This window comes from Calypte anna, chromosome 4A, assembly GCF_003957555.1.
Source record: "Calypte anna isolate BGI_N300 chromosome 4A, bCalAnn1_v1.p, whole genome shotgun sequence".
Lineage (NCBI taxonomy): Eukaryota > Metazoa > Chordata > Aves > Apodiformes > Trochilidae > Calypte > Calypte anna.
Window position 1 is genome coordinate 31,611,875 of NC_044248.1, and position 12,046 is coordinate 31,623,920.

The following is a 12,046-nucleotide window of genomic DNA, read 5'->3' on the forward strand; positions in this document are numbered from 1 at the left end:
CTGAGTTTTCAACAGTAAGACAGGTTGTCCTGAGGACAGATGGCTTCTGGGCGGTGGAAATAGGAATCTGAACAGCACCCCTGTAATCCTAGAGGGAACAGTTTGTGACCTTGGTGAGCCACTTGGATTCTCACAAGTCCAGACAGGATCCATCCCAGGGTGATGAGGGAGCTGGTGAAGAGCTCACCAACCGTTCTCCATCATTTACCAACAGTCCTGGCTCACTGGGGAGGTCCCAGGTGATTGGAAGTTGGGGAATGTCACAGCAATCCACAAAAAGGGATGAAAGGAGGACCCAGGAAGCTCCAGGCCTGTCAGCCTGACCTCAGTGCCTGGCAAGGTCATGGAACAGATCATCCTGGGGGCACTCACACAGCACCTACAGGACGGACAGGGGATCAGACCCACCAGCATGGGTTTAGGAAGGGCAGGTCCTGTCTGACCAACCTGATCTCCTTTTATGATCGGGTGACCCGCCTGGTGGATGAGGGGAAGGTTGGGTATGGAGTCTGCCTAGACTTCAGCAAGGCCTTTGACACCATCTCCCACAGCATCTCCTGGAAAAGCTGTCAGCCCAGGGCTCAGACAGGAGCACTCTATGCTGGGTTAGAAACTGCTGGAGGCCCCCAGAGAGTGGTGCTGAACGGTTGCTCATCCATCGGTGCCACTCACCAGTGGTGTCCCCCAGGGATCAATGCTGGGCCCAGTTCTGTTTAGTATCTTCATTGGTGATTTAGATGAGGGATTGAGTCCATCATCAGCAAATTTGCAGGTGACCACTAACCTGGGGAGAGTGTGGATCAGCTGGAAGGCAGGAGGCTCTGCAGAGGGACCTGGACAGCCCTGAGAGTCAGGCTGATTCTAACAGGATGAGGCTTAACACAGCCAAGGGCCGGGTCCTGCTCTTTGGCCACAACCAACCGCCATGGGGAGCTCCAGGATGGGCACAGAGTGGCTGAGAGCAGCCAGGCAGAAAGGGACCCTGGGAGTCTGGATTGACAGGAAGCTGAACATGAGCCAGCAGTGTGCCCAGGCAGCCAAGAAGGCCAATGCATCCTGGCCTGGATCAGGAACAGTGTGGTAAACAGGTCCAGGGAAGGGATTCTTCCCCTGTACTCAGCCCTGGTGAGGCCACAGCTTGAGTTCTGTGTCCAGTTCTGGGCCCCTCAGTTCAGGAAGGAGATTGAGGTGCTGGAGCAGCTCCAGAGAAGAGCAAGGAGGTTGTGAAGGGATCCAGCACAAGTCCTGTGAGGAAGGGCTGAGGGAGAGAGGAGGCTCAGGGGAGACCTCATCACTCTCTACAACTCCCTGAAAGGAGGTGGGAGCCAGTGGGGGGTCGGTCTCTTCTCCCAGGCAGCCATCAGTAAGACAAGAGGGCATGGACTTAAGCTCTATCAGGGGAGGTTTAGGCTGGATACTAGGAAGAAATTCTTTCCAGAGAGAGTGATCAGACATTGGAATGGGCTGGGCCAGGGAAGTGGTGGATTCTCCATCCCTGGAGGTTTTTAAGAGGAGACTGATGTGGCACTCAGTACCATGGTCTGGGAACCACAGTGGTAGTGGATTGAGGGTTGGACTTGATGATCTCAGAGGTCCTTTCCAACCTTGATGATTCCATGATTCTATGAAAAATTCGTCACCAGTAATATTTGTATTATTTCCATGTCACGTCATTTGAGCAAATCATGGAATTTAACGGCAAAATTCATTAGTTTTTCAATCTATGGGTATTAATTTATCTTTTGTAGCTGTCAATTCTAAAAGCTCCTTGGCAGCCCCTCCCAGCCATTAGTGCAGGTCTCCACCCTTCCCCAGTGCTCGGCCATTTTATATTGGTGCACCAGCCTTGGGTCTGCCTCTTGCTCACTTGCCACAGTCACAATTATATTATTTGGCTCAGTGTTTTTTAGAAGAAAAGCTAAAGCAGTTGATATGCCCAAAAAGCTCAACTACAATTTTTTACAAGTAGTGAAGAGCAGAGGGTTTCCTGAGTCTTACAAAGCTGGGTAACGAGCCCAGGTTGCTGCCCCATACAAATCGCTGAGCCAGTGGCTCACAGCCTCAAAGACATCAGGAGTTGCCGTAATACCATTGCTTTTCTCTCTTGCTCCCAGCTGAGGAGGTCCATCTCTTCCCTTGCCCTCAGTTGCAGCCATATTCAACTTGTTAGCCCAGACCACAACCATGCTGCAACTTTTTTTCTTGCAAACATATTGTACCTGTACAATGAGCAATAGAGCAAGCCCAGAGCATAAGCAACTTGAATATGCAACTAATATGACAGATGGAAAAATTAAGGAGGGGAAGTGGGGGTTAAACCCTTGCTATAGGGGTTAGCTGCTAAATTGTCTGAAGCCTCCTCACGACAGCACAGACTTCAAAAAAAGGAAGGCAGCTACACAGTTTAGCAAGAAGACAGCTGGGAGTGGGGTTACAGGCTCCCCACAGCACCATCACTTCAGTACACTTCTCACACTGAAAAAAACCTTTTCATAGCATAAACACCAAATTTAGTTCACCTCTAGGACAGGTCACCATTAGTACAGAAGCACTAACAGGACCACAAAATAAACAGGAGCCTGTAGTAGACAACACCAGCCAGAAATTTCTTATTTCGGGCATTTAGCACCTTTGAGCCATGATAAAACAGTTCTTTCCAAATGCTCCAGATTGATAATTATCAGCACGCCAGGTCTGAGCGCTAGAAGCTCGTGATAACTATCAGAGCACTGAGAAAGACCTTAATGCCAAAGTTTCTGGGGTTTAGTTTGATTTCTAATCCTGCTGGCCTGACCAACAAGAAAACTCAAAATTTCAGTCAAGAGGCAAGAAAATATCCTCCATAGTCTAACAGTGTTCAATCAGGGTTCAAATTTCTGTGATGCCTTTACTGTTACACATTTCTTAAAAACATCTGCTTACTCCACTAGTGGGTTATCAGATGTATATGCACTGTTAGATCTCAGCTACAACAATCATTTCAGAAGGCAATTTTAAGAAGGAAGATACCAAATACCACTTAAGTTCATTTCAGAAAGTTTATTGCACCAAATGCCGCAAAGAAATAGACCAAAATTATAGCACACATAAACAACTATAAGGAAAAAAAACCCTGTAGCTTAACATTGGTATTCAGCCATTCCTAAAAAAAAGCCTATGCTCTCCAAACATGCAATAGCAACACACATCTTTTTCTATGGAAAGCCTGCAATGTATGTCAAATTAGTCCACTTGACCTCAAAAATAAAAAAAATTAAAAAAAAAGAAAAAGTGTCGAATATATTCAGCAGTTCAGACAATTTTTATTTGGATCCTTTTAATTCAAGTTATACTTGAGATAAGTGATATTTTGTGTAAACTTTATATACAAGTGTTTGGTGTGTCTAAAAAGGGTTTTTTTACTTTGACAGTAAAGATGCACATAAAGAGAGTAGGGATGATAAATATGTAACTCTGGAGGATGCCATTAGAAATGTGAATGATAGCATTACAGAATCAGTGCCTATTCATTTCTTTAGGGCAGAAGAAAGATGTATATACTAGTTCAAAGAGTACCTACTTAAATTAAAATGCTTGGATCTTTGGTATTTTGGGGGGGGTTTAAAGAGACTCATTGATATTTAAACACCAGAGCTTAGTAGTTCATTCCTCCCCTCCTGTGTATAAAGGTTTTGTCCTGCCTGAAAAAAACAAAGCATACATTCTTTAAATTGCACTGTGTAAACTGCATTATGTGGGATTTCAGAAAGACTGTGCACTCCCACTTAACCAAGAAAGTATGTATTAAGTTTACAAAAAACCTACGTAATACTGATAAACCAACTTTGGAATATTTGAAAATTAAGCTACATTATCAATTCTAGAGACATCTGTACATTCATATCACTTTTCATCCCATTAAAATAAAAACAGAAACATGCCCCAAAGATCTTCTAACAACACATCTGTAAATACTGCCCTGTCATGCCACACTGATTTACATAAACAGCAAGATGCTACCAAAAACAAGTTAAAGACCTAGAGTCAGAAAAAGCCCCTAGAAGTTGGAATCCTGCTAACTGAGGTAGTACATTTGGTGGAGGGGAAAACATGCATTTATCTTTCTTTAGTCTAAAGCCTTTTAAAGTAATAAACAACTTTTCAGGTTGGATTTTCTTTCCCAAGACTAAAACGGAGAAAAATATAGTTCATCATGTAATTTTTGAAGAGCAGCAAAATGTTAGAGAAAGCAGCAAGAACTACAAAAACTATAAAATTTTAGCTTGGGCTGAAAATTCCAAGTGCTTTTGACCACCGGCTGCCCTGCCACCCCTAGGTTAATCTGATGTCTTCCAAGAAGGCAGGTTTTTAAATTTTTTTTTTTTTTTTTTAATAGCTGAAGTAGCAAAATCAGGTGTTACTTATCACAGTATTAGTGTTGAAATCACTGCATGTTGGCTGACCTTTGACTTCCTTTGTACACTCTGTGGCAACAAAAGCACAGATTTCTATACTAGCACATATTTCTTTGAAGAATCAGTCTGTTCAGATAAAATCCCAACTAATACTTTAAGAGAACTGGATTCTAACTTTTTAATGAACTCGGCTTACTATTTAAGAGTGACATGAAGTAGAGAAAGGAACATGAGGATTGCTATACACACTCAGGGAAGTGGTTTCCTAGTCCTACACGTGAACATGCACAAATTCTCCACCATAGGGGTAGTTTAGGAAAATGAGACTTGCTTTGTATTTCTTACTTTTGTCTTGAACTTGTTGGACAGAGCAATATCTACTATATGCAGCAGTGTTTACTTTCCAGTAGATAGAAGGAGTCACAAACAGAAGATATGAAAAGTTTGCCTAAAGTGTAAGCAGTAGTAGAACCCCTAAACTACAGAAAGATTTTAGCCTTTTTAGGCAGAATACTAGGGATAAGTATGAAAAACGCAGTAAAAGAAACATCTGGAATGTTAGGTCTAAAACCCAGCATATAAAGAAACAGCTTTAGAAGTACTGTATCAGAATTTTAAGTATCCCCCTGGACATGGATACAACCCCTTTTCACAGTAGGTCAGTCTACCAATTTCCCTCAAAAAGCAACTACAAGGTTAATTAAGACCCCCATCACATTTAAACAACTCACATATGCACATTTCATTGTTTCAAATAATTGAAAGTTTACTGTAGAAAAGTCCAAACATCAAGGTAGTAGGAAATAAAAACACTTTTTAATAAAAGTGTGTCCTTTCAGTGTTAAAAAACTGTAATCATCAATGAGAAGAATTCATAACCAGTGACCAGGAGGTTCTCATTAGAATCCACTATTCCCAAGCAACTGTGCTGCTAGCACTTCACTTGCAAGCTGACAATTTCTGACACCTTATTCATGGTGGCTCACAACTGAATGGTCCAACATTGAGTTTTCCACTTCTTTAAGAAGATTTGTTTTGATCCTTTGTTCTTTCCTCAATCTGGTCCATAGTTTCATATCCAGCTTAACAGGGCTTTATGCAAAAAAGTTTTTTTTTTCATTTTTTACATTCATGTTATCAAGCACGTGAGAACAGTAAAGTACAAAATTTTATTTTGCTTTCTAGAAACACAAAAGGCCAATATCAGCTCGTGGAGGAGAAATATCTGGTCTCAGAGTAGTTAACCTATTAAGGAAAGGCACCCGGATAATAGTTTAAGATTTCTGTAAAAATCAAAAAGGGTAACTGGTAAACATTCATAGTAATATCAAATATTGATTTTTGCCCCCTACATTTCATTTTACTTCAAACAATGTTCCTCTTTTATTCCTACTTAGAGTGACAACTCAAAGCTGGAGAGAAAAAGTAATACTTTTGACTAAAGGTTTGGTGGGGGGGTTGGTTGTTGTCTTTTCTTTCCCCAGAGAGACTGTCCACTTTGTGCCAGCTGCTTTGTCAAAATCATACTCCTCAGAGACAGCAATGCTTGATGATACCAAGACCTGGGTTTAGTTCCCAGGACTACAGTCATATAGAAACTCAAGAGTTATTTAAGTTGCATCAGCAACAATGTAAACTTGTAGCAGAAATTCCATAAGGCTTTCCCACAAAGTATCTCAGAAGTCCATTCCATTTCTAGCAATGGGCTGATTTGAACACCTCCTCATTAAAACAGAAGCAGCCACAGCTTTCTTACCCACTTGTCCTTTAAAGGAAAAGTTGCACATCACCATTCCCACATAATATTTAGCTGCTGAATCCAGGTTCCTTCTTCCAAGCCCATCACTTCTACTATACAAAAACATGCTCTGCGAGAAGATCATGTCCCATCCAATATACTTGTGTATAGGAATGCTATATACATAGTTTACAGTTCTTCCTCCTCCCCAGCAAATAAACATACACCACATCACAGTCAAGAGTAGTGTTACCAAATCCATTTTAACCCACTTGTTCTTTTAACTGTTACTTCATGGTTTTGAGCAGCGTTTTGGATGGCAGCTCCTGGTCTGCCACATAGTGTTAACTTTTGTCCTTTGAATAAAAATAAAATGCAAGTATGCAGTCAGTGTCTTGATTTAAGTCAGAAGTGAGATTGTAAGAAAAACCTGAATGCCTTTTATGTGATGTAAACGGAAGTTGTCCAATAAAACATCTGGCTGAAATCAGAATTGGAAAGTGGTAGAATTGTACAGTTATCACCTGGTTTCCTCGGTGTTCCCCTTTACCAGTGTTTGGCACGTCTGTTCTTCATTCAACATTCCCATTTTCTTCACTTTACTTCACAGGAATGACTATCCTGAGATTCAAATTTTATAAGAGTATTTGAGCAACATATGGGGAATGAGTACTTGCTATAGCAGCCAACAAAGGCAAGTCATTGGATTCAATCCTAGAAATTAAAAGAGACAGACTAGAGTCACCTTCACAAAAGAAGAAAAATACAAGATATTTTCCATCCACTTTAGGCAAACTGGAAGTGTATTGTTCAATGTAATCAATGTAATGTAATCAAATGTAATGTAATCAATTACTAAGTTCATTGATTAATTATTATTTATTGCCATTACTCAAGACATACCAGAAAAGCTAGCTAATAATGTTTAAAACTAAGAAGTACACTACCATTTAAGTAAAAAAGAGCATTATTACATTTTGTGGTATATAACCTTTTGTTTGTCTCTTTGTTTAAATAAAAACTTGTACTTATCTGCTAAGCGATAAATCTTAGCTTGTAGTCTTACCAGTCAGTAGGCACTAATAACCCCAGTTTCAGAAAGTACTAAACATCAGCTTATGGAAGACTCTGCATTTCATGTTTTTGAATATAACTCAGCTCACTATACAGCAGCACTTCCTTATTAAAAAATGACCAAAATCTGTAATTATTTATTATTACACAATAACAGTAACCACGAATGCCTCTCAAATGCAGTTCAGTTGCCAACCGCTTCCAGTGTAAAGCTTCTCAGAGACCAGAATATATTCATATATATTTTTGTATACTTATATAGGTAAATATATATTTATATGCATGTACATACACTGATAAAAGTTCTTATTTCAGGGTTTTGCTACCTACAGCTACGTTTCTCAGTATGAAATCTTGAACAGTCTGGATAAAAGATAAATTTTTACCCACAGTTCTAAAACCCATGTTTTTGGGAATGTGTATTCACTTCTCCCTTGACACTCTTCTGCTGCCAGCTGCTGCATCCACAAAGGTTGTAAGCCAATCAAGTGCTATTATTAGGAGACAGCTGCAAACAGGACACCTGCCTATTTTCCTACACCTGCTTTTTGAGCACTCCTCTTCCCTCAAGACACAACTGCAGTACACCAAAGCTTCCAAATATTCTCAAGAATTTGTTAGGATAAGTTTTGCATTAGTGAGCTTGAGACATCAAGCGTACATGTGACTAAGTGGATAACCTCCTAATAACCAAAATCCAAACTTTCTTCATACTGAAGATTTAAGAATGAAAAAGAATTTGTTCTTGCTGTTGAAACTGTTTCTTCCTCATGGCTCAATGTAACCCATTTTTACACCTTTTTAGGCACGTGGAAGAGAAGAGTGCTAAATATGAAGTGAAAAGCAAGTCCTCATGGGAATAAAAACTAAGAAAATAACTGTCCCAAGTTTTGCCATTCATGGAGACCAATATCTGCCATACTCACCCCAACACAACTCCTAGTTCTTTTACATGCACCCTCGTATGTCCTCGCAGATATTCTGAAAGCATTTTGCTTTTGAGATACATTTCCTGTAGTCTGTCCTCAAGATGCATTATGCACTGTAAACACAGACCAAAAAGCTCAGAACAGCTGAAGCAATCATATGCATTTTACAGAATGTAAGTATACAATTTCAGCTTCTACCTTAGCTAGAACATCTTTCAAACTAAATCTCCACTCCAAAAACCAGGAGACAATTGGTGTTGTTACAGCAGTGCTAGCAACATAAAAAAGTTACGCTACCCCCTTAGAAGAGAACCCACTCATACATTTGGGGGTCTCCAATTTTCTTGGGCAGCAACTCTGTTGCACAAGCTGTGTATCCCACTCAAGCCAGCCAGTGTTTCTGCCCACTGAAATAGTTTTACCCAAGTCCAAAGACACTCAAGACACCTTACTCAGAATTAAATCACAGTACTTGGATCAAGTTGTTTTTGTTATCAGTTTTGTTATTTCCTAAAATTAGCCCTCTTCAGGTCTAGGTATCTGCAATTTGAGAAACTATGACTCAAGAAGTAGAAGACGCCATTATCTTATTTGTTATAAGATTACACCTCTTTTGCTCACTACTGTCCTGGAGAAGCTAGGTTACAAATCCTTTTTAGGCATTTGTTTTTAATAGCCTTAGGTACTTCTAAGTTTAAAATTGCTTTAACATTTGATGCTCTTTGCAAAAAAGTAATAGTTCAAGTTGAAATAGTAATTTAATCACTCTCCTATTTGGGCAGCAGTATGCTATAACTGCATTTTATTTTTAAATACATTCATGTGACACATGGTAATTTCTCATGCACCAACTGCAGGAGAGCAGGTTAATCTTAGCTTCAAAGAGAGAGTTTATTTGGCAAGACAAGGTCAGTACATAGGATGTCTTCACAAGGTGAGCAGGTAGGATGTTTTATCAGGTACTTCGTTCTAGGACAAAACTCAGTTTGATACATTCCTTCTTCCCACAGGGATGACCACTTCAAAAAAGTTAAATTAGTTCAGCTCTCCAAACTCCAGGAGATGAAAGCAGGAAGCACATGCAGAACCTCACATTATGAAATGTATAATCATCCTAATCATCCTGCAGGGGTAGACAGCAATTAGAAACAGTAGCAGCGAATAGCTCTGGGTCATCATCCAATGTACTTTTTAACTTGAATGAAAACCCTAAGTATTAGAAATGAAATCCTGTGAAACCAGTTTTACTAATTGAAAAATGAGAGGAAAAAAAAAAAAAAGGAAAAGAAAAAAGAGACTCACGCTTGTATGTAGTAGACCAGGTATTTTTCTGGTGGTGTGGAGCAAGATAAAGAATTTTAATGATTCTCTGAGCCTATATCAGGTCTTAACTAATAATTCCTTGAGGAACTTTAAAAAACGTGTTATATAGTAGTAGAGTAAGATAACTGCAACTGGCGGAGAAAAGGCAAAAGTTTTCTGCTACTACTTTGATCTATTTGCTTCAAAAAAGTTTTCACTCAAGTCAGCATAAACGTAATACTTTTAATACTAGCAGAAAAGGAAATTTCCTTTTCCATTATCAGTAAGACTAATAATGCAAGTCTTCTAAAAACAAAGAAGCAGCTTAAAATTAGTTTAAAGGTGCAGGAAAAATATGACATATTGCTGACATGCAGCAGCTGCAAGCATCACTTCCCTCTCACCTGGTACACTGTGGAGTTCTCTGCAGCATGGTCACCAGTCTGAAGTGCCACAACAAAGATATCACCACTTGCCTTTCATCTGGTCTCAAGTTTGGTTTCAGTTTTTTGTTGTACTACAAAAACCTAAAACCTTACTCATCTGAACAATAACTGCATGTAAAGAAATATACACTCCTAAAGTGAACTTCAAACATACCACATTATGCTCATCTCTGATCAATATTCATACATATGTTTTAGACAAATTTAAATCAGTAGAATCACTACATAAAAATCATACTTCTCCATGGAGTTTGGTGAAACACTCAACTTCCATGCACCGATGGTTCTGTTCTAAGAGAAGGTATAAAATCCACCAATGGAAGGATCAAAGTGTCTCTAACATGGCTTGTAGAAAATTTAGAACTGTCACTATACTGACAGAGTAACATCCTCTACTGCAACCCACCCGCTCACAGGTATTTTCAGGTTTCAGTCTCCTCAGCAATTCTATCAAATAGCAAAGCTACTTGAGAAAACACTTGCTGACAGGGGTGGCTAAAATATGCCTCAAATAGAAGTCACACACAGGCACTATTATTTGGAGAGGAGAGAAGAGGCATCCACTGCACAGGGTCAGACAGGAAGCCCAGGAACAGAAAATTCTATGCTAGAAGCAGTCTTGGGTAGATAGAAGCTTTAAAACATAAAGAGTAGAGAAGTGTGGAAATTATAAAATTGCCTAAAGAACTTTAGTTTTGGCATTTGTATTTTGGAATAGATAATTTTAATATGGTCCACTTGATGTAAATTATAAATAAACCAGTATCTGTTACTCAACTGAAGCACACATTCTTTTAAATATGTTTATGTTATTTAAAATACATTTTAAATAATATCTGCATTATTTCAGGTATTAGTTCATTGATACAGCAACACAGTGTACAAAACTCCGTATCTCCTATCTAAGCTAAGCTATTTTCCTTAGCTTCAGTTTTCAGCAAAGAAATACTTACAAAGTCAGCTGGGACGTTGAGTTTGTAAAGCTGTAAAATTGACTGCAACAAACTGGATACTTGACTAGAAACCAAAACATCCTTGCCTAACTTCATATTGTCCATCATCTTTCTCTGGCTTGTAGCTACTTGTACATTCCATTTATCGGTGTCTGCAATAATGCAGACAGCTTCAGCTATGGGCTCATCTAGCACTGGATGCTGCAAGAGAAAAAAAATTAACATCACACTACACTTTCACATGTATTTCCACAACTTAGTTTGACCTTCCACTTTTATTCACACTGAGACAGGGAATAAGTGAACCAATTAATGTTTTTGTCTAATAGGAAACCAAAGGTATCTCCAAAATGAGGAGTACCAACTTCAGTGACGGAGTTCACACATTCAGCAGTATGGGGTTGGTTAAGACTTTACTGTCAATTTGATCAAGACATTTAATTTTGTTTGTGTAGTGCTTCAAAATCATTACTCCAATTGTTTTTCTTCAAGTATTCCAGCTTTCCTGAAAAGGTAAGGTTCTTATAGCAATAGCTATACTGATCCAGTAAAGGTGCAAGTATATGCAGTGTTTCAGAGACATATGAAGGATTTCACTATGCACAATCAGGCAGGGTATGCATAAACATTATCATATTAGATCAACCTGATGCTGTTTAAAGAAGTTACATACACACTCATCACTTGGATAGTACAAACTCATTCCAGCATGATGATCCTCAATTGCTATAGAGAAGCTGTTGACTATTACAAGCCTAGATAAATATTTGAAATTGCATACTAAAGTCACACTTACTTTAGTGAAAGGTTATTCATAAATTATTTATGTAATTTAGGAGCACCAAAAGTAGAGTAAGAACATGGCAAAAGTTGTTACCTATAGACAATTACTTTCTGTAGTCAGTCATTGCTGCTACAGTTTAGTATACTATAGGCCTCCACAAGATTCATTTCCCTTGCAACACATGCCCCTAAGTGGCAAAATAAGATGCTTCAACCTGCACATAATTCTCATGAAATATAGGTAATTCTACCTGCTCTTGTTACTGAAAAGAGAAGCAGCTTGAGGTTTAATTTCCCTGTTTGTAACTTGAAGTTGCAAACAGTATTATTTGTGTTTATCTTTGAAGAGAAGCCTTAAGAGAGTATAAAGGAAAGCACATGTAATTTGTATGTGAACAGACTTTGTACACAATGAATTAAAGGCTTA

General features: G+C 39.1%; 1 protein-coding gene across 5 annotated transcripts in view; it reads right to left on the reverse strand.

The window, feature by feature from the left end:
* Positions 1–3,024: 3,024 nt before the first annotated feature.
* Positions 3,025–12,046, reverse strand: part of FNIP2 (folliculin interacting protein 2) — a 48,583-nt gene continuing 39,561 nt past the window's right edge. For 3 of the 5 annotated variants that reach the window (XM_030449616.1, XM_030449614.1, XM_030449613.1), the window contains 3 exons: positions 10,837–11,037; positions 8,133–8,248; positions 3,025–6,846 (listed from right to left, as the gene is read on the reverse strand). In XM_030449616.1, the coding sequence (XP_030305476.1) occupies positions 6,768–6,846; positions 8,133–8,248; positions 10,837–11,037 (396 nt within the window). In that variant the 3' untranslated portion in view covers positions 3,025–6,767. Of the gene's footprint in view, positions 6,847–8,132; positions 8,249–8,854; positions 9,250–10,836; positions 11,038–12,046 lie in introns of those variants that run through there. The other 2 variants (XR_003987516.1, XM_030449615.1) reach the window with 2 other exon arrangements.